Here is a 23,612-nt window from a genome sequence, read left to right as displayed (position 1 = left end):
AACTTTTGCATTGTTTTCAATATAATTGCTTATAATTGTGATTGGATAGGATTCATAAAAAACAAAAACTTGCATTTTAAATTTCTATTTATATAGCAAAGTAACTCATTTTTGCCCATTATTCAATAATTGCCTGAATCAATGCATGCAATATTTACTGAATTAACAGCATTTATTCTATGCTTTTTAATGAATTGAAAATAAAACACCAATTATATCAATGTAATACATTTTATTTGTATATACAATAGACATGTTGTTTGTTGTAGATTGTGCTATGAACTCATCCCTACCAATGTTACCATCAGATGTGTCCTGCTTTATCACTGACACCTGCACAGGGATTCAGTGTTGTGTTATAAATACTTTACTACAACAAACATTTGAAATCTCATTTCTATTGGACAGCTGTAATAAGAGAATAAGTATCAGTATAGAGAAAATACAGTACAATAACACTTTACTGGATTTCAAATTTGGTAAGATAAAAAACGGTGTAATTTATATTGTTGTTTTTTTATTTCATAGAACCTTACAAAGCACAAAATAGATAACACATCATTCAAAGCTATTACCTAGCATGTCTTACCTGGTAAATACTCCTTTTGAATTACTCTTTTACTTGAACCTGGTTTAAAAAAATATCAACTTAATTTTACTTATATATCTTTTAAAACTTTCCTATTTTGCCTCTCAATACATATAGTAAATTTACAGGTTCACAAATCAGAATTGTATTTCCTCTAACAAATGCAATTTACATGTCCTTAATGATAAGTCCTGATTGCATATAATTTTTATGCCCCATTTATGGGCATTATGTTTTCTGGTCTGTGCGTCCGTCCGTTTGTCCCGCTTCAGGTTATGGTTTTTGGTCAAGGTGGTTTTTGATGAAGTTGAAGTCCAATCAACTTGAGACTCAGTAAACATATTCCATATGATATGATCTTTCTAATTTTAATGCAAATTTAGAGATTTTATCCCATTTTCACGCTCCACTGAACATAGAAAATGATAGTGCGGATGGGGCATTTGTGTACTTGGGACACATTCTTGTTTTTTAAAGAAATTGCTAGAAAAACTTTATGACTGAATCCTGTCAATTTTTTTCAGAATTTTTTTTTTCTGAAATATTTGGAAGACTCTTATTGAATGCAATTTTTTAGAGATTGAAAATTTGGAATTAACATCATCATTAAAGAAAGAAATAACTGCTGATTGAAACATCACATTACTTAACATGTTATAAATTTTTTGTGAATGAGAAAAATGGAGACTATTTCAATTGTTAGTATTATTAATAAAAAGAACCACTATATATAATTTAAAAAAAATAAAACAATATGTTGTATATATATGCATGCAAAATGAATTCAAATTTTACTTGTCATCTTTGTTGTATTTGTTGTTCAAATCTTTTGTTTTTGTTTATTTTAGGCTCTATATATTCCTTCAGTTTACAGGGGATAGTTCAAGTTCAGTAAGTAAATTCCTTGAAGTAATATATTAATATTTGAGTCTTTTTGATAGGTTGAGGAAGACTGAGCGCAACTTAATTGTTTCTTCAATGTATTTTAGAAGAGGGGTGAAAGATACCAGAGGAACAGTCAAACTCATAGATTGAAAAATTAAATGTCAACGCCATGGCTAAAAATGAAAAAGACAAACAGACAAATAATAGAACACAATACACAACCTAAAAAACTAAAGACTAAGCAACACAAACCCCACCAAAAACTTGGGGTGATCTCAGGTGCTCTGGAAGGGTAGGCAGATCCTGCTCCACATGTGGCACTGGTTGTGTTACTGATGTTATTACAAACCTGGTTAAAAATCGTCTAATTTGGTAGGTCATTTTCATGAAAAGGGAAGGGAATTGTAGTTACAACATAAGGAACATATCTGATATCATCAGTGAAATGGTCATTCCATAAATGTCAACCAACTCATGATGGCGTCCATAAAAAATACGAAGGGATGATTTCAACTACACCATTTTGAACTATTGGTTTAATAGCTTCCTTGATACGTGTATTTATAATTATTAGATAAAAATACATTTAAAGGGATAGTAGCTACGATTTTGACAAAGTTATGAACAAGTTTTAAAGCTGCTAAAATCAAAGATATGTACTAAAAATAAGCAATAATATCGCTAAAAAGTTTTCATAAACTACAGAAGTGTTAATTATTGATAATTCATATCGTGTTGCATGCCTATTCATCTCATTAATTATGCATCGGGTTTACTTCCAGAACTTTTGCCGACACAGCGAGTGAGCTAACCAAGATATAAATAGATATGAATATGTGCTTTTTGTTTTCTTACATATTTGATAATTACTTCATATTTAAACGTACATATTTGACACCATTTATCAAATTATGTAAATAAAAAATATAACAAAAACCGGCTTATTATTTCAACCCAAGATTCTCCAACAATGGTGATATTATATACTTGTTATTAAATTTTTATGACCAAACCATGCCAATAATGTATACACACATGTTTGTGTGTTGGATCGGGGCCTCCATGAAGGATACACTTGAAGAATAATACTAAATTGTAGGAAGTTGATTTCTAATTTCTTCTAAGGTGGGAGATCAATGCCCGTAAATTTAAAAACATATTTTTGACAATAATGAACACGTTGCAATTTATTTTCATGTGATCTGGAATATTTAAGAAATGAAAACATTACGCAAACCGTTGGCTACTTCTGTTTGACTTTGCCTGTGTCACAGGTGTTTTGCATGATTTTAATGACCGATCTCATCGCTGTTTTTTTTTTTTAATTTACAATAACCTGTCTGTTCCTCTTTTTTGGGGGGTTTTTTCGCGCTGAAACTGTAAATTCATGTACCATTTTCGCGATAACATTTCCCTGTTTGACAATTTTCCCTTCGAGGCACATTTTGTGATTGCGCATTGGGTACTGAAGAGTTAAGGTCAACATAGATCAACATAGGTCATATGAATAAACGGTGGCTTAACATCGAATTATTATCTATAGACAAGAAATAAATTCAGGTGTAAAAACGTTTAAAAGCTTCTAAATGCTAAATGGAAAGTAACTAGTAATTGTTTTAATCATACTTATAAAACTTTTTGTACAAAATCTGGCATATAGATTAAAAAAATAATTTTAATGAAAATCGTAGCTACTATCCGTTTAAAATCAAACCAATTAATAATAAAGCATTTGATAAGAGAAGTTGGGATTTTGGGATTTGTTCACGGCTCTCTTTGTCTACTTGATCCTTATTCATGAAAAGTGATTCTATCTTTGAATTTAAAGCAATCCTATTGTTTATTGTTTCCTTAAATAAGGAAAAATTAAATTTCGGCAATTATACAAAATAACTGATTTCATTAATTTCAATGTATTTAATGAAAAAACAGTACTAGTATATTAGACACCCCAGCTACCTTAATTAAAAAAAATTAGAAAAATGGATAATTAATACTTAAATAAAATCACTATTTCAGATACAGCATAGAAGACTTGTATACTGAGATGTACTTCTTAGTAAATATGAAAATTCAGTTTTGCTATGAAAGTACAGAGCCTCAATGTGATCACCAGTTCGTCATTCTACACAATACCAAACTTCCCAAAATACAGTGTGATTGGAAAAGTGGATTCAGTACTCCAGGTAAATAAATTTTAGGATTTAACAAATGCAGGGGTAGTATTATTAGAAACACAGAACATTTGAACTGAAAACCAGTTTGTTTTCAAATATATATCCGTAGTAATGGATGTTGGTAGAATTAGGCAGTCCTTGAAGTTCCAAATTTTAAGTCAAAATCATGTGCCCATAACTTGTACATTAAAAATTTGTACTGCTGTCGTCATTTTGACACAGAAAAAAACATTTTTCAGCTTTAAAATTTTGATTTTGGTTGTATTTCATGAGATTCAAATTTTTTGAATATATGAATGAACAGGTGGCTATTTGAGGAAAATGTTTCATAGGACATTGTAATGTAAAGATATTTGCCTTATGACATCAACTTTTCTAGAGAAAAACAGCAATTGGAAGATCATGTAATTTTTGACATCTATTTTACTTATTTAATTTATTTAGATTTACAGTTTGCATTAATTTGCATATAGACATATCTAGTTATTTCAGCCTCTGATATTTTGAAAATCTGGCGAAATTAAAAAGATTTACAATTTGTTTTTCAGGATTCTCCTTGGACACTTGGTATAATGAGCATTCTTTGTCATCTGGTTCAAATTTGGAAGATTGGATGATCTCTGATTTTCTTGATGGTCTTGGGATATCACCATACCTACACGTTGAACAATGCTCAAGACTTTCATCACCTTTCTATCCAAGTTTTTTTGGATGGAATAGAGGTTACACAATTTTTTTTCATTGTAAAAATTTATTGGTTTCAACAAAAACAAAAAAAAATGAATTGTGAGATCTCATCAAATTGCATTTGAATATCTTAGAAATGATACTACTGTAGCCTATTTAGGAAAGCTTTTGATCCCATTTCAAAATAAATATCTGCAATGTCAGTGTTACAATACTAGTAAAGCATAAAAATGTGTATACAACCTTTAGACATTTTAACGTATTGTGTAAACCATGAAAGATGAATAATTGGATATCCTCTTGTTAGCTTTGCTCAATGTATTTTTTTTTTTAGGTTGTGCAAACAATATAAACCTGCCACAGATTCCAGAACCAACCACCTGTTATTTAGATTCCAGTTGTACCAAAGTAGAATGCTGTGTAGATGTTGACTTTATTCCATACTCCTTCCACCCATACTTAGATATAGATCCTTGTAAACAGATGTTTACTGTTGGCATTGAGAAATTCCACAGAAAAATTTCACTTACAAACTATCAATGGGGTATGTTTGCTTTATGTTTTTTGTTGTCTAAAAATTATAATTTTATTAAATTTCAAGGTCAATGGATAGGATCAACAAATACAGCTTAAACAAATGGAATGTTAAAACTTGTTTATTGAACATTTGACATTAAAATCAATGTTTTGTAGTTTCATTCTAGCTTTTGTACTCCACAGTCACTGTACAGTGGGAAAGCCAGTGACATTGAAGAGCTCCTTCCGGTGGTCACGCGGGAAAGGGGAGATAATCTAAAAATTTCGAGGTGGCGCTGTAACCAGCGTGTAAACAAAAACATAGCCTGTGCTTCAGACAATAAATTTATTAAAACAACTTAACATCCATCAGTATTTAAGGTTATATTTTCATTAGAATAGATTTTGGCACACGACTGCCAAAATAGGTATTAAAATAAGTGCTGCGTTACTGAAATATAATAAATCAAAAGACGTCCTCCGTAGATTTCCAAAAAACCGCGGGTAATCCCCCTGTTTGCTAGGAACTGACACAAATGCATCCTAAAGCTTTTCATTGGTCGAGATATAAATAAATGTGACCCAGAAACATATGGGCACATGACTATGTATAGGATTCCCTGTCACTCTGAGTCTTGTTTACATAATAAATACTTCAACCGGAGGTCAAAATTCAACACTTTTCAAACGTTTTTGGAGTTATTTCGGCGCAAAATTAAGCAAATTATGTCATATTTAAAAGTTTTTAACAACGAAATTGATTTCGACAATGAAGGGTGATGATGTTTCCAGGATTTTAAATATATTTTACTTAAAAATGATGATGGGTTGAAGTCTTTACACCGTCATTTGTTGATGTTTTTCATGTTGCTCAAACTCCTCGTATTACATTTTCTGTAGTAATTTAATTATGCTGCAGTATGTAACAGATGTATGTAGTACATTGAAACTGGGTTAATCTATGAACGAATGTGTCCATATAAATGACTTCAGTTGTCTGGAAGTACCCCCCTTTTTTTCCCCAACTTTTCAAAATTTTCAGTAAAGGGTAAGTCAAAAGTTATCGACTTGTCTGGATAAAAAGCCTACGCAAGTGCAAAGTGTAAGCACTCAGTTAATCTTTGTTTTAAGCCATTTTTTAGGGTAATGTCATTCTTTGATTCAGTAAATATTAATCTGAAATCAACTTGTCAATTTAAAAAAGTACCAATCAACAAATATTAATCTGATGCATCAATAATGTTCACTTGATTTTTAGTCTTCGTTCTTGTTGTTTATATAAAAAAAACTAAGCAAGTTGGAAGTTGACACTCACACATGTTTATAAATGTCTGTCCTGTTCTTATATGCATATCAAGCAAAAAATTAACATGGTGTACACTAACCATTCTTGTTTGAGTGTGTCTGGGCCCTGGGGCATGTTTAACTCTTGAGAACTTGAGATTAACATTCAATAGGAATGCCCAATGCCTAGTACATCCAATTCTTAATACATGTTAGAGCTATATGAACATTTAAAGCATTAACAAAATGCTGCATCACTTCTAAGGTCTACTATGAAATTGGCATATGAAAGTCTCGCTCTGATGTTGGTGATCCTGTTTTGTTGCATTGATATTAATGCTTGACCGGTTGACCCACATTTTTATTTCACACCAATCTACATGAAAACAAAGCTTGGACACATGATCTATAGTTTAATCGGAATCATACCATTCCTATATCTGTGTGCTGATTTTTCTGCAATATAATACTTTTTCACACATTTTACTCCATTCTAAAAGCACACAATTGCAATAATTTGCAAAATCATGTGATTACATATAGGAAAAGGGCACCAGGACATCTCATTCCTAATACTACACAAGGAGCAGGATCTACTTACTCTTCCAGAACACCTGATATCAATTGTATGTTGTGAGTTCAAGTTGCTCAGTTTTCTTTTTTTCTAATTTGAATATTAGTTAAGACTTTTTATCAAAAAAGTATGAAAAAAGAGAGACTACTGAAAATGATTTATTTAGGTGCAGGGACTTCAGTAAAAACAATGAAAAGTCGCCATGATAGGCCATTTGAGAGACCCCAAGGATACCTCACTATGTCTAGGAGAACTGAACGATTTAAAAACCTTTCTGTTTCAGTCCTTCACACCTAATCAATCATTAAAGACCATCAAGTTTACTTTTTATATCTTTGATTTTTTATGTCCCAAATACTACAGTACATACAAAATGCTACATGTCATATGCCTGATATCAGTGACGGATCCAGAACTTTTTCTAAGGGGCTGCTGACTGACTTGAGAGGGGCCCGCTCCACTGATTCCATATTTAATCAACCACAAAAGGGGACCCCTATGAATATGCTAGCTTTGCATCTATGAATCTCAGGTTTTTCAATGACAATAAGTTTTATTGTATTGCAACAGCATTATTGTCCCATGTACATTTACCCCACTTTATCAATATAAAATGGTTGAGTGTTTCACATTGGATATTTAAAAATATAAAAATGTTTAGAAATAAACGTTTATTAAATGATAAATAAATACAGTCATAAAAATAATGTTAAAATGAAAAATGCGTAAAAAATATTTTAAATAATTTAAGAGTATTATTGTTAAAAAGTCCAAGTTGAAAGTAAATCAAGTCAAATAGTCCTCTGTCCCATACATGTAAATCCTCAAAATAGAAAGCCTGCTCTTCTTATTCCTATTGTTATCTGAAAATATATAATATATGCAGATGATATTATCAAATGAAACTAATTTGATTTTTTCTACAGTTGTTATATGAAATTATAATATATTTTATAGCGAACCCTATGATAGTTTTCCATAGATTCACCTGCAAGTTACCTGTCCATTTAAACTTTTGTAAGTTCTATTGTCCCATCTAACAAATACAACAGGTATTGTTCTCTGTATAGTTTATTCACCAGGACCTTTAAATTTCTTCTAGGAGAAATATATCACTCATTGATTAATCTACCTGAACACCGAACAACAAGCTAAAAAGGGCCCTAAAATTACTAGTGTAAAACCATTCAAATGGGAAATGCCTATATGCACTATTCAGCAAAAATAATAGTTCTGTTGTTCAGATAAACAAGGGTCTGGATGGGGTGTTTTCCATTACCTTATCATTTATTCTTTATGTTCATTTGTCTCTATTTTTTTTATACTTTTTGTCAATCATTTCTCTTTTCTCAATATATAAATTAACACATCAATAGTTCAAATAAATATGACGTCTGGCTAGGATATTTTATAATTTTTTTCTGGGATGCGTTGGAAGGCGTCCCAGATAAAAAATAAAATAGCCTTGTCAGACGTCATAATTATTTTGACTTGCATGTCATTTGCTCTATTCCTTATTACAGTCAATTTTCTACTATTCTTTGTTCCTTTAGTCATAGTTCTCCAATTTTTTATACTTTTAGCCATAGTTCCCAGTGGCGGGTCCAGGGATAGGGTTCCGGGATTGGAATCCCACCTTTTTATGGACAATCAATGCATTTGAAAGGGGACATTTAGTTGGAACCCCCCTTTATCCTGGGTAGGGAATTATAACCTCCTTTTCAAAATGGCTGTATCCACCCCTGGTTCCCTATTTTGTGAACCCTCACCCTGTACTATCTGTAAGAAATGATGGATAGAGGTTTAGGATAAAGTTAAACTATACTTTAATATGTAGTTGTTATATTTTTCCTATAATTTTATTTTGTTTGTTTTTGTTTTTTGTCACACAATTTTTGGGTTCAAAAATAATAATATAAAACCATTTAATTAACCTTTTTACTATTCGAGACAACCAAACAAATCAGCACAAATGCTTTACACAACCGTAATAATTTAATTAAAATTTAAATGCTAACATTGACATGCCAGAATTCAAGTTTTAATCAAAATTGAAGTCTCGGGCTGAGAAAGGGGCGTTTATTTCGTGTGGTCTGGTGGAATTTAATGGATTTCAGCATCGAAAAATAGGCAAACATATAGCCATAACCCGATCTGATCAATAAATTATCGTATTGATAATGTTCATATCTTTCTACTAACCATTAAAAGTAATAATAGTAGGATTTCGTGAGCTCAGAAACCTTAATTTGTTGAAAAATGGCGTCGATTTATGTGCTTCCTTTTCGCAGCCTCAGTTACAATTTGACAAGGAGTGATGGGTATTTATGCAAATATTTAGGGACTCCTATCATCATAGATACTATTTTTGGTCATTTTATATTTAAATAGCCAATAGGATGCAAATGTGTCAGTTATTTTCAGAAGCGGAAAACACCCGCCATATTTTTATCTTCCAAAATAACAACGTCTCTTGCCATTTTCAGATGTTTGTTTCTTGTAAAATAAAATCTCCTAAGAAGAAAATATAGCATAGTCACCTGTAAAACTTACCTATATAACTAATAAATGATGAAATGACACAAGTTTAATTGTCTTTAATAGTAAATTTCTTGAAAAATCACACGTACACGATGTAAACAAATTACCGAGATGGCGCGATACTGTCGCCGTCTATGTAAAAATCGCGATTGTCGCCCTTGATTTTTTGGCCGTTACGTCATATGGAAGGAGGCGCAGAACTGATCCGTGGCTTTCCCACTGGTACATGTAACAATTCACACATTTAGTGTTTTTGTTCTTTTAAAGGAGTGCAGGAAAGTTTTTGGCTTGCTGGTGTATTGCGTCTGTCTTACAGCATTGAGGATTTTAGTGGTGAAAGCATGTACTTAGTCAGCCTAAACATGAGTGTTTGTTTTGAGAGTAACAAGCCTTGTCATGTGTCTGCACAGATACTAAATCACAGCTGGCTGTCCAAGGCCTTGTGTGCATGGGATACCAGCTTTTATCAGTCAAGTAATGTGTATTTCTTTTATTAGATGTTTTAAAAAAAATTTTGCTATATTTTGAAGAAAAAAACCTCAAAAACAATAAGCTTTTATAGTAATGAGATGTTAGGACATCAATTTGTAATTGTTTACAAGTAGGAAAATCTAGGGTATAGATTCTACAGTAATGGCATCATATACCCACAATTTTCATTTGAGACTGGACTTGGAAGTATACTTAATAAAACTTTATGTTTTAGGCAGTGAACAGCAACATATCCCTGTATGACTTCCAACCATGAGCACAACTAGTGAAATTAAGCTACTAAAAGTCAAGGACATCAAAATTTAAAACAATTATAAAAGAAAATCAAGGGTCCCTTATTATTAACATATAACAAAAACAAAATAGTCAAACCGAAACCTTGTGATTTACCAATGAAAACAATCAAATAACATGCTTTTTATACGACCGCAAAATTTGAAAAATTTTTCGTCGTATATTGCTATCACGTTTGCGTCGTCGTCGTCGTCGTCCTGCGTCCGAATACTTTTAGTTTTCGCACTCTAACTTAAGTAAAAGTGAATGGAAATCTATGAAATTTTAACACAAGGTTTATGACCACAAAAGGAAGGTTGGTATTGGTTTTGGGAGTTTTGGTCCCAACATTTTAGGAATAAGGGGCCAAAAAGGGCCCAAATAAGCATTTTCTTGGTTTTCGCACTATAACTTTAGTTTAAGTTAATAGAAATCTATGAAATTTTGACACAAGGTTTATGACCACAAAAGAACGGTTGGGATTGATTTTGGGAGTTTTGGTTTCAACAGTTTAGGAATTAGGGGCCAAAAAAGGGCCCAAATAAGCATTATTCTTGGTTTTCGCACAATAACTTTAGTTTAAGTAAATAGAAATCAATGAAATTTAAACACAATGTTAATGACTACAAAAGGAAGGTTGGTATTGATTTTGGGAGTTTAGGTCCCAACAGTTTAGGAATTAGGGGCCAAAAAGGGACCCAAATAAGCATTTTTCTTGGTTTTCGCACCATAACGTTAGTATAAGTAAATAGAAATCTATGAAATTTTAACACAAGGTTTATGACCATAAAAGGAAGGTTGGTATTGATTTTGGGAGTTTTGGTCCCAACAGAATAAGGGGCCCAAAGGGTCCAAAATTAAACTTTGTTTGATTTCATCAAAATTGAATAATTGGGGTTCTTTGATATGCCAAATCTAACTGTCATGACTGTGTATGTAGATTCTTAACTTTTGGTCCCGTTTTCAAATTGGTCTACATTAAGGTCCAAAGGGTCCAAAATTAAACTTAGTTTGATTTTGACAAAAAATGAATCAGTTAGGTTCTTTGATATGCTGAATCTAAAAATGTACTTAGATTCTTGATTATTAGCCCAGTTTTCAAGTTGGTCCAAATCGGGGTCCAAAATTAAACTTTGTTTGATTTCATCAAAAATTGAATAAATGGGGTTCTTTGATATACCAAATCTAACTGTGTATGTAGATTCTTCATTTTTGGTCCTGTTTTCAAATTGGTCTACACTAAAGTCCAAAGGGTCCAAAATTAAACTTAGTCTGATTTTAACAAAAATTGAAATCTTGGGGTTCTTTGATATGCTGAATCCAAAAATGTACTTAGATATTTATTATGGGCCCAGTTTTCAAGTTGGTCCAAATCAGGATCTAAAATTATTATATTAAGTATTGTGCAATAGCAAGTCTTTTCAATTGCACAGTATTGCGCAATGGCAAGAAATATCTAATTGCACAATATTGTGAAATAGCAAATTTTTTTTTAATTAGAGTTATCTTTCTTTGTCCAGAATAGTAAGCAAGAAATATCTAATTGCAAAATATTGTGCAATAGCAAGATTTTTTTTTAATTGGAGTTATCTTTCTTTGTCCAGAATCAACTTAAATCTTTGTTATATACAATATACAATGTATATTCACTTTTTACTACCAACTGATAAATTAAAATAATCTTTACCATTCAGTGATAACAAGCAGTTTTTTTACATCTTAATATTTTATGATGTATTTAAATGAGTAGTTATTGTTGCAAACTCCATTAGAAATTTTAATTGAGATTAGTTTTGGAATAAGGGAAAGGGGGATGTGATTAAAAAAATTGGGTTCAATTTTTCTCATTTGAAATTTCATAAATAAAAAAGAAAATTTCTTTAAACATTTTTTTGAGAGGATTAATATTCAACAGCATAGTGAATTGCTCTAAGAGAAAACAAAAATTTTAAGTTCATTAGAACACATTCATTCTGTGTCAGAAACCTATGCTGTGTCAACTTTTTAATCACAATCCAAATTTAGAGCTGAATCCAGCTTGAATGTTGTGTCCATACTTGCCCCAACCATTCAGGGTTCAACCTCTGCGGTCGTATAAAGCTACGCCCTGCGGAGCATCTGGTTTTGTGCTTGGCACAGACTCGTGAAAGGGGAGGGGTAAGCATGGTTTACCTCATTAGTCATGGCAAGATGAATAAATAATTGTTTTTATGTGTCTTTTTGTAACAGACAATTGGATAAGATGTAAGTTTCTATGGTCATTTAATTTTATTTACTATGTGCAACTATAAAAAAAGACCCATAACAGCTGTACTAAGCAATAATATTCCTTTTAAAAAGATTTTTTCCTTTTTCAGATTTTTCCTTGGCTGACTGGCTACAGACCAAAGAGATGTCTTTACCACTGCCAGACTATGGTCAGCTCCTACTGTTTGAAGATGTTGGTATAGCTCCATATTTACAAGATGATCAATGTAGCGAAGATATTTCCAAGTTTAACAACTTATCCTCCACAAATGGTTTGTATAGTTTGATTCAGAAACATTAATAGAAACATAGAAATGCTGTGTGAATTTATTATTTTGATTCAGAAATTGCTAAATACAAAAATTTAGAAGTAAATTTGGGATGTTTATAAGTTAGCTAAAATTTGGAATGGATATGTTTCAAGTTTTGATAGTTTTTTGTAGGCCACAGCTTCTGATATCCCAATTGCTAAACTTTCATTTTTAAATGTGCACAATATATTCAGAATTTACGGTAGTTCCATTTGGTTGATGTTTATGGGCTTCTTTCCAGTCGTATTATTAATTCAAGAAAAGAAAAAGAAAATGAGAAATTTCAAAATATAAAGGTAAGGGGAAAAAATTATTAAATTATAAAATTGAGACTGGAAATAGGATATGTTTCAAGAGACAACAACCAGACCACAGCACAGAAAACAGTAGAAGGCCACCAATTGGTCTTCAACACAGCAAGAAAATTCTTTACCTAGAGGCATGTACTGATTATGGTACATAGATGCCAACCATTACGATTTTTCCGTAGTTTTTCCGATTTTGCGATAAAAACTACGCTATTACGGTCAAAGTCGAATAGTTACGGATTCCCAATCATCGACGTTCAATTTTGTAAAACACGGATTTTTATCATTACTTTTCCGTCCTGGTCCAGTATTTAGGAAACCCCAATGTAATGCTTCCGGTTTCTCGGGAGTTATCAACCTATTGTTGGGTAACTAACTGACTTCTGAAGAGGCAAACTTGCATTTTATTAAGTAGCTTTCCCCCTTTCTCTACTTCTCCTTGACAAAACAAAAATGTTTGAGTCGAGAACATCAACAATTAATGAATGGAATACATACTACAGACAACATGTTAAATGACAAATTTTAGTGTACATCACTTTGCAACCACTCGTCAGTAATTTTTATTGGTAAATGCACGTTTATGAATGATTACTGGAAACTTTTCAAAAATACGGAAAATTTGATAGTTTGTTACTGATTGTGTCAAAAGGGGGTTGGCATCTATGATGGTATGATATAAATGGTTTACTGTAAATTCAGAGATTATTGCGTGCATATACTATTACAATTTTGTCATTTTGTGGATTTTAATTTTTGCAATATTGAGAAAAATCCTGTTCAATTCATATAAAAAAATTCAAAATGTGAGTTTAAATTATTGCGACTATAACCCTGTAACATTTTTTCACAATAATAAAACCTCGCAATAATTTCTTAATTTACAGTAATTGTTTTTTATGATCATAGAAAGAAAATGGGTAGATATTGACATAGAAATACCACAGGAAAACTTCAATGAGAAGTTCAAAGTTGTTGTTGCAAAGCTATACTGTACCTGTATATGTTCTGATATTTTATTTCTTGTCATAATGGTCTTGTATTTTCATGTTTCATTTATTTGTTTTATGACTATTTTGCAGCATGCCCATTGTACACACCAGCAATGCCCTCCATAGAGGTTCCGTGTCATCTGTCAGCATTATGTACTGGTATTGAGTGTTGTGTCCATTCCAACAAGTTAAACAGAGACTTCCATACCATAGTTCTAATTGATCCATGTTCTTATGTTGTTACTGTTGGCATTGAAGACTTTGTATACAATACTTCAATAACAGAGTTTTCCTTTGGTAAGATAATGTTTCTACCAATCTTTACCATAACTGGTAAAATATCAGTTGGGAGACAGAATATGACACTTTTAAGCTAACCTACTCCAAATCAATCAATTGGCTTTCATCTTCATTTGTCATCTATTGTCAATTGACTTTTACTAAGATATTAACCTCTAACTCGAACCAAACTTCTGTATTTAGTTAAAAAAAAAAATATTCTGATGATCTCGCTTGCAACCAACTTAACTTAAGTTTGCCTTGTGCAAATGTTATTAGACTCATACACAATGCTAGGAACCACAACATGCATTCAGGATTTAAGGTATGGCCATATGACATCAATTGACAAAATAATTTAAATTACAAGTTTGGCTTTGCTTAACAGGAAAAAATATGCATTCTTGTTTAAGTAACTGGTACTCTATTAATTTTAGGTACTGTCAAGAAGTTCTCATTAGCAGGAATAGTGAACATTGAGTATGTATATTTATAACTATATAGTTTTTGTTCATTGATTAAATTAGGTTATATACCTGGTATAAAATTATCTGCTATTTCATAAATTTGAAGATAGTTTTTTACATAGCAAATCAAATTTACAAATTCTGCACAATTCAGATTGTTACTATTATCAAGGAGTGAAAATAGAGACCCTTTCTGATAAGTTACTTTTGCAATGTTTCTATCTGCTGTGAAAAAAATATATCAACTGCATTATGTAATTGATATCTATTTTATGTTAAGTTAGAAATTTAGTAGTTGTTGAAAAGGGGAAGCACAGCAAAGGATAGTCGAGGAAGCATTATGTTTTCAAATCTATTCCAATCACCCTGTTTTAGCTTTTGGTTCATAAAGATGTGTTCTTTTATTGCCCCAACTACGTTAGTAGAGGGGCATTATGTTTTATGGTCTGTACGTGTGTCTGTTCATCTGTCTGTTCGTCCGTCCGTTCGTTCCGCTTCAGGTTAAAGTTTTCATGAACATGGAAAACAATAATGTGAGTAGGTCATCCGTGTACTATGGACACATTCTTGTTAAAATTTATTTCAAATTGGAGTTGTTAGCATGATTTTATGGTTTACTAGAAATATGGTAGGTTGAACTAGGCATGGTGTCAAATTTGATATTGTATGTTTTAGATTGTCCATCTACTACCTGAAAATGGAACATTCATATTTGATAACGAAAAATATAAGTATATGTACAGAAAGTCAGGATACCTGTGAACAGAACTATGTGATACTGGAGAATATGATGCTACCCATCTTACAGTGCAGTAATAGTGGTGGATTTATCAATGAGGGTATCTTTTAATATGATATTCTGAGATAAAGTGTTTATTTTAGAAGGAAGTACTATAGAACAATCATGTTAGAAAATTATAAGTGTTATGTTTTTCTCAAAGTGTACAGTTTGTTTTTTATAACCATCTTATCTTTTTCTAGTGGAATTTTTTTAAACAGGATGCTTTTATTTACAGATTTTTCCATATCAAAGTGGAAAAATGAAAGAGGACTTGCTAAGAATGATAGTTTGGACAGTATTGCAGCATCTGAGTTGTTTGAACACCTTGGTTTGTCTTACTATCTTCTTTCTATGAGATGTAACAACTTCAGTGATTTGTACAGTCCATCTATCAATGGATGGAAGTCATGTAAGTAAATGGATATTACTTTATCTTATAAACCATTTTTTTTCAAATTCTTATATCTAATTACTTATGACAAAAGGGAGGTCAAGTTCTGCAATGACTTTTTTCACTTTCACCATTCAGGAGTTACGGTCATTGATAGATTGGAAAATAGCACTTTATTTTATTCCCTGTTCAATAACATTTTGACTGATCAACCAATGCTATTCAAATTTATTTATGTTGTTACTGATTACAATATTGAGGTGAAGTTGGATATATGTGGTTTTCCCTTTTGCCCTTCAGAGTTATGGTTCTTGATAGATTTTAGACTATAGGCACAGAAATGAGTTAGCAGTCAGAGAAATAGTAGTTAGCAAATTGATTATTAGAAGCCAGCCAAAGGATGAATTTTAATCTTAGCCAAACAGATGTAATTATCAATTTTTAACTGAAAAAAAATCACCACTACAGATTCAGGGTGATGTCGAGCCTGCGACTTTAGTTGCAGATAGCTTGACATAGGGATAGTGATCCGGTGGCGGCGGCGGTGTTAGCTCACTTCTAAAAAGCTTTATATTTTAGAAGGTAGAAGACCTGGATGCTTCATACTTTGTATATGGAGGCCCCATGTTACGAATTTTCCGTCAGTCACTTGTCCAATGTCCTTGACCTCATTTTCATGTTTCAGTGACTACTTGAAAAAAAGGTAAAATTTTTTGTAATGTTAAGTTCTCTCTTATTATAAGTAGTAGGATAATTATATTTGGTATGTGCGTACCTTGCAAGGTCCTCATGCCCGTCAGACAGTTTTCACTTGACCTCGACCTCATTTCATGGATCGGTGAACAAGGTTAAGTTTTGGTGGTCAAGTCCATATCTCAGATACTATAAGCAATAGGTCTAGTATATTCGGTGTATGGAAGGACTATAAGGTGTACATGTCCAACTGGCAGGTGTCATCTGACCTTGACCTCATTTGCATGGTTCAGTGGTTATAGTTAAGTTTTTGTGTTTTGGTCTGTTTTGCTTATACTAGGGACTCTGTGGGATTTTTATAGGAGTATTTCGTAATAAATATCAATGTATTATTTGAATGTACCGTATGGCAGAATAAATTTAACGTACATGATTTCAGAAAATCATTTGACCTTTGACCCCTAGCATGTGTCGGAATTTGATGACAATACAATTTTGTTCTGCCAAAATTTCTTCATCCTTAATGCCAACTGAATATACATGTACAAAAAATGTAAAAATGTTGATAACTTAGATACATTGTCTTTAAAAGTATTTTTTTCTGTTTACTAAAGCTTATGTTGTCGTTATCAGCTTTTTCAAATGATTAAAAAAGGAAATAAACAGAGATAATAGTATTGAGATTGTAAATCTGGAAAACATAAATTTGACTAAAACTGAACATATTTAGCAGTACAATTTTTATTTTATTACGTAAAGTTTGTTTATAAAAATAACTGATTTGGTGGAAATGACAAAACAAATAAGCATTTAAAGCTGGAGAACATAAAGGAGAACAGGGGGAGGGAAAAAAGGGGGGGGTGGTGGGGGTCCGGACCACTTTTTTGTAACTTCCGATTTCGGAAACGAAGTATATCATCATAGAGATTTTTGGATTTAATGTAATTAATTCTGGGATTTATGTGTATATAAGTCCAGTAAATCAGGGTTTTCATTCATCGGGTATTAGTATTGTTATAAAAGTAACCCTCCCAAAGCTTCTGACTTTAATCCCCAAAAATGTGTTTGATTTTGGCGTTACACAATCTTGTTTCAAAACACTCCACAAAGTTATATACAGAATAATGTCAGTTACTGTTCGCCATGCATGCAGGGGCGGATCCAGTAATTTTAAAAAGATGGGTTCCCAAACTAGGACAAGGGAGGGGGTGAGGATTCCAACTATATGTCCCCATTCAAATGCATTGATCATCCAAAAAAGGAGGGGGTTCCAACCCCCGGAACCCTCCGCTTGGATCTGTGACTGCGGTGATCAACGATAACACAGAGCTAAATAGACTTTATATAAAAAAAAAATTTGGCACTCATACCACATCATCCTATATCTATTGACATTGTATCCTGGCTACAGACTAGTTCAACAAAAGTTGCAGAGTTATGAAGAGTAATAACGTGTACAATGCACTATCAAGTAACCGACGAACATTTTTTACCTTATTTATTTAGCTCAAACTGGACAACTTATTTAAGATACAGGGAATCTGCACAACGGACACTCAGACTGGTTGCTTTGAACAGTGCACATTCATCAATCAATGTATTTTCCAAAAATATAAAAACATGTAATTTTATCGGGATTTTGAGATGAGATATTGTCAAATAAGGCCCTGGAAATCGAGATGGACAAAAGTAAACTCGGAATTTAGGAATTGGACGCCTCTGAACCCCAACCCATCATAATGGAGCAGGTCTTATAGCAGTGCAAAAGGAAAGAATTTAATATAAATGCAATTTTAAATGGTTTTATATTAGTCATATTTTAGGGCCTTTTAAAGAAGAGGGGCGAAAAATACCAGAGGAACAGTCAAAGATAAACAGAAAAACAATCGTACACATGACACAACATATAAAACTAAAGAATAAGCAACACGAACACCATCAAAAACTTGGGGTCTCAGGTGCTCGGGAATAGTTAGTATATCCTGCTCCATATGTGGCACCCATCGTGTTGCTCATGCTATGACAAATCCAGCGAATAGTACAATTCTGTAGGTCACATTCATTAAAGGGATTGAAGCTTACTGTTCAGTGTCAGCCTACTTCGGCTCCGTGTTAAAGACAGTACTTGGATCTATAACGGTTTTTCTTTTTTGCAAATTGTTACTTGGATGGAAGGTTGTCTCATTGGCACTCATACAACATCTTCTTATATCTATAGATCGTGAATGCCATGTTAGCCAAGAAAAGATTAAATCATAATAAAAGATCAAGAATACAATGCTTTATTTTGAGGGTTTTTTTTCGTTGGCTTTATATAACAAGTACAAAGACAAGACAAACAAATTTTTCAAAATGTTCTAAATTAAGTCTGAATAAAAAAAAAATCCTTCATCAAACACCATCAAACAGCTAGTTCCATCTTATTGCTCAGTAGTTGTTTCATTGCCTGAAAGTATAAAATAGTAGAAATAAAAACCATTTGTTCTATACCTATATAAACTCTTTTTCATTTTATAATATTAAAAAAAAGAAAGAAAGGAGAATCTTCCTTGTAAAGAATATGAGATCGGTTGATGAATGCAAATATTTCATTATGTTCAGGAAAATCAAATATATAGATTGGTTGATTAATGTCAAGTGGCAGATATTTCATTATATTCAGGAGGATACAAAACAAATATATCAAATACTGTTTAGATCTTATGAATACAAAATTTAAAAACAATTTCCAGTATAGTTTTCCGTAGTTGCAAACTGATATGATGTTACATTGTCAATATAACCATGTATTTAATTAACCTACTTTCATAAAAATGTTTAAATACTAAAAATATTTCCGACATTTATAATCCTATTTACATGTACCTTGTAGAATTATGATTTTTTTTTGCTTATATGCCTGGCTTTAACCATGTGTGGTTGAGTACATGCTGATGTTATGTTGTCAATTGGCCCGAGGTTTGCTTGTTAGAGAACAACAACATGGCTGTCATGAGTCATTGCAAGGATTTTTTTAAATTCAGAAAGCAAATCAGTTTCAATCCAATGCATTATAATTAAACTAAGTCTCCATCCCCACTGGTCGTTACTGCGGATTTATACACCCAACACAGTCAGACATGTCAGAAGACACCTCACTTTCTATGCCGGGTGGGTTTTAATACTAATGGAACGATTGAACTCAAGGTAATTTAAACTTATTGAAAGGAGAAATAAAGTTTGTGTCATGCATATTTTTAATTTACATATGTGCAATTTCTTTGATTTGCTCCTTTACAAATGTTCTTTAAATTAAATGTATTTACGGGAAAGGTTGCTGCTTTTAATTAATAAGTTTGTAATTTTGGTGGTCACTGTTGTACATCAAATATAAATCTATGCAACATAGGAATCAAATGATTACCAGTAATTGCCATTGTAAATTTGGTCACATTTATTTATCAATAATTTATCATACTCAAATATATTGAGACATATTATATATTTTTCAATAAATTATAGATATCAAATGGCAACAAATGGACTTATGATCCCGCTAACATATTCACACCGCCACATTCTGTATGTATGTGCCTGTCCCAAGTCAGGAGCCTGTTATTCAGTAGTTGTCGTTTGTCTATGACATTCATGTTTGAATTTGTTCATTATGTACACAAGTTAGGTCGTTAGTTTTCTCGTTTAATAACATTGTCTTTTCAATGCCCTTAATAGCTTTCTATGCTGCGGTACATGATGCTTTGCTCATTGTTGAAGGCTATACAGTGACCTATAGTTTTTAATTTCTGTGTCTCTTAACTTAGTGGGGAGAGTTGTCTCATTGGCAATCATACCCCATCTTCCTTTTTATAATAAATATTTTTACAATATTTGAACTACAAATCAAATAAAAAAAATCATTCTATTAATAATTAAAGGGCCCTTCGGTACATATTAATTACAAACAAGAAAATAATAATAATAAAAAAATACTACTTAATATTAAATTGTTATTTGACAATTAAAATAATTATATTCTTTTCTCTGATTTGCCTAGCAAATAATATAAACATTACAGCCTTCTGTCATCTAACTATATATAATGCAGTTCATTGGGAAGTATATTATGGCAGTTAAAAAATAAATGGAACTATATAGCTTTAATTGTCCTGCCGACTCTGAATGAAGCTATTTTTATTTATTATCCCGCATAGTGCCTCAATAGTTTTACCTGGAAAGGGAATTAACCCATGTGTCTGAATTACAAACCAACAGAAATTTTACACTGTCGATAACAGTTATCCTCGAGTGATTTCGAGCGAGTGATTATCAGTGTGAAGAGTATAATACTATAGTTTTCTTCATGAAGAAATTGAAACACAGTATTAAATAAAAAATAATTGTTAATCACCGATATCAAAGTTGTAAAATAGGAAGACACTTCTACGGAGCGCAGAATTTATAATTCCAATGACAAAATATTTCATGTGGTTTGTAACGTCGTGAACGTTCACGGCTATCTTTTTTCTCCTTTTCTTAGACGAAACATACCATCTTTACGAGGGTCGCGCCTTGCTCATGTAGAACAGATCAACACATATCCAACATGATTTTACATAGAAAATATTCTAGATTTTGGAAAAGTATGGATCCCCCCGTTATTTTTAGAAATAACACTTATTTTTGGCAAAAACATTAAAAAAATGTCGTTAACATCAATAATTTCCTACCTTGTTCTACAATTTTACTCGAGATACTTACAAAATCAGATTCCTGGTTTATTTCTGCATTTGTATGTCAATTTTCGTTGTCTGTTTACCTTTCTATAAATAGCGCGAGGAACGGAAAGGGTTAGCATTTGTCTGTCTCGATAGCTGAAAACTGACGTTTACGGCAACTCTTATCGTAGTTCAAAGATTTACTGCAAGCTAATATACACGTTGAAATATAAGATTATTACTGAATTGAAAAGCGCAGAAACTGTAGTTTCTCAAGCTATTTTTATTTATTTTTTACAGTGAGGGAAAAGTTAGTTATTTTGCAGTTACAAAAACGTTGCAAATGCAAAAAATGCATTGCGGCAGATATAGGTTTTTTAACGAGACGTTCCAACAGAGTCCCTACTTATACTGTATGCAATTTGTCTACTATATTTGGTGTATGGAATGATTGTAAGGTGTACATGTCTAGCTGGTAGGTGTCATCTGACCTTGACCTCATTTTCATGGTTCAGTGGTCAAAGTTAAGTTTTTGAGTTTTGGTCTATTTTTCTAATAAAATAAGCAATAGGCCAACAATATTTTGTGTATGTAAATATTTTATGATCTATATGTCAGTCGCGCAGATTTTTATTTGACCTTGACCTCATTCTCACAGTTCATTGCTCAGTGTTAAGTTTTTGTGTTTTGGTCTGTTTTTCTTAAACTATAAGCTATAGGTCAACTATATTTGTTGTATGGAAGAATTGTTAGCTGTACATGTCTGCCTGGCATGGTTTATCATGCTTATCTGACCTTGACATCATTTTCATGGTTCATTGATCAATGTTTGGTTTTCTTGGTTAATGTTAAGTTTATGTGACAGTCGTAATAAAGCTTTACATTTAGGACTATCAACATAAAATCAATGATTAGTAAAGAAGTCGAGACATTTCAGTGTGTGCACTCTTGTTATAACTATTTTAGTCAATTGTAAATATTAATTTAATGCAGATTTTTAGATAAAAATCAAATTGTGAGTGTTTCTAGAAGTATTCACTTTCTTTTAATATAGTATGTACAGGTGATGTAGATCTGCCAGTTCTGTCTGAAGATTTGACATGTTACTTGGGTGATACATGTGACACAGTAAGCTGTTGTGTTGATGTAGAAGATTTGGGTAGGACAATGGAAGTATCGTTGTCAATAGACCACTGCAATAGGATGTTAATTTTACAACTGGAAAGATTGTCAGAGGAAATATCATTGGTGGATTACCAATGGGGTAAGTCTTGGAATGAAAAAAAAAAGTGTCAGTGTAAAGAGATGTCATAGAACCTGTTAAAAAAAGATGATTGCTTAATTAAATCAAACATTTCTATTTTCACAAAAAGGTAAATATTCTATCTTAAAAATTTAAAAAAGTACATTCTAGAACACTTCACCAGTTTTAAAAATTAGCCAAAATCACAACTTAATCAAACATTTGACAGTTGTTTTTGCCATAAAATTTGAAATAAGAAAGGTGAGAGTGTGCATAAACTTGGTACTTACAGTGACTTGACTGTCAGTGTTGCTATCCAACTATTGCAACTCATTCAAAAATTTGACCCTATAAGACTATAACTCCACATTAGTGTTGATGTGAAAATTTAGTCTATCAGTTTGTATAGATATTTTATAGTCATTTTCATGCTAAAAGTGAAATGCTATAAAAATGTCCAAACTAAGCTTTCATATAGTTTTTCTTTAGAAAAGTCTTCTATATTCATAAGAATCAGACATTATTTGAATTAAAACATCATGTGTTTGGTAAAATATGTGTGAAATAACAATACTTAATTGATAATTTCAAAATGTCTTTTATATTCACAAGAATTAGACATTATGCGAGTTAAAACATTTCATATTCAGTAAAAATGTGTGAAATTACAATATGTTTGTAGGAAGTTTCCATGTGGAGATAAACATTTTTTCTTTCAAAAAGTCGTTATTCAAAAGAATAATGTTAAATGTTATCTCCCCATGGAAACTTATCAATTAAGTATTGTTATTTCACACATATTTTACCAAACACATGATGTTTTAATTCAAATAATGTCTGATTCTTATGAATATAGAAGACTTTTCTAAAGAAAAATTATATGAAAGCTTAGTTTGGACATTTTTATAGCAATTCAAAATTACATTTCACCTCTTGCATGGTAATGACTATAAAATAACTATACAAACAGTTAGACTGATTTTGTCACATCAACATCAAAGTGGAGTTAAAGTCTTATAGGATTGTAAGTATATTTTATTTTATCACCAATTGCACTTTCACAATTTGACTGAACAGTTTGTTCAAAATTCTGACCAGTTGAACAGTTTGATTTTATAAAACAAATTGCAATTTGGTCAGAATTTTGAATGAGTTGCAATAGTCAGATAGCAACACTAACAGTCAAGT

At 31.9% G+C, this 23,612-nt stretch overlaps 1 protein-coding gene and 1 long non-coding RNA gene across 2 annotated transcripts in view; one reads left to right on the top strand and one right to left on the bottom strand.

Annotated features, from left to right (window-relative positions):
* Positions 1–23,612, top strand: part of LOC139500301 (uncharacterized) — a 43,870-nt gene that overhangs the window by 17,674 nt on the left and 2,584 nt on the right. Inside the window, exons 12-23 of the mRNA XM_071289045.1 lie at positions 270–479; positions 1,438–1,480; positions 3,494–3,660; positions 4,200–4,373; positions 4,673–4,882; positions 9,521–9,727; positions 12,376–12,537; positions 13,967–14,173; positions 14,593–14,635; positions 15,298–15,461; positions 15,639–15,812; positions 22,236–22,445. Coding sequence (XP_071145146.1) covers positions 270–479; positions 1,438–1,480; positions 3,494–3,660; positions 4,200–4,373; positions 4,673–4,882; positions 9,521–9,727; positions 12,376–12,537; positions 13,967–14,173; positions 14,593–14,635; positions 15,298–15,461; positions 15,639–15,812; positions 22,236–22,445 — 1,971 coding nt within the window. The remainder of the gene's footprint in view (positions 1–269; positions 480–1,437; positions 1,481–3,493; positions 3,661–4,199; positions 4,374–4,672; positions 4,883–9,520; positions 9,728–12,375; positions 12,538–13,966; positions 14,174–14,592; positions 14,636–15,297; positions 15,462–15,638; positions 15,813–22,235; positions 22,446–23,612) is intronic.
* On the bottom strand, positions 7,369–9,013 carry LOC139501028 (uncharacterized). The gene is made up of 2 exons (XR_011658438.1): positions 8,915–9,013; positions 7,369–7,575 (listed from the first exon to the last, which is right to left on the bottom strand). It is a non-coding gene; the product is annotated as an uncharacterized lncRNA (long non-coding RNA).

Source organism: Mytilus edulis, chromosome 13, assembly GCF_963676685.1.
Source record: "Mytilus edulis chromosome 13, xbMytEdul2.2, whole genome shotgun sequence".
NCBI lineage: Eukaryota > Metazoa > Mollusca > Bivalvia > Mytilida > Mytilidae > Mytilus > Mytilus edulis.
This window is presented reverse-complemented; position numbering and strand designations above follow the sequence as displayed.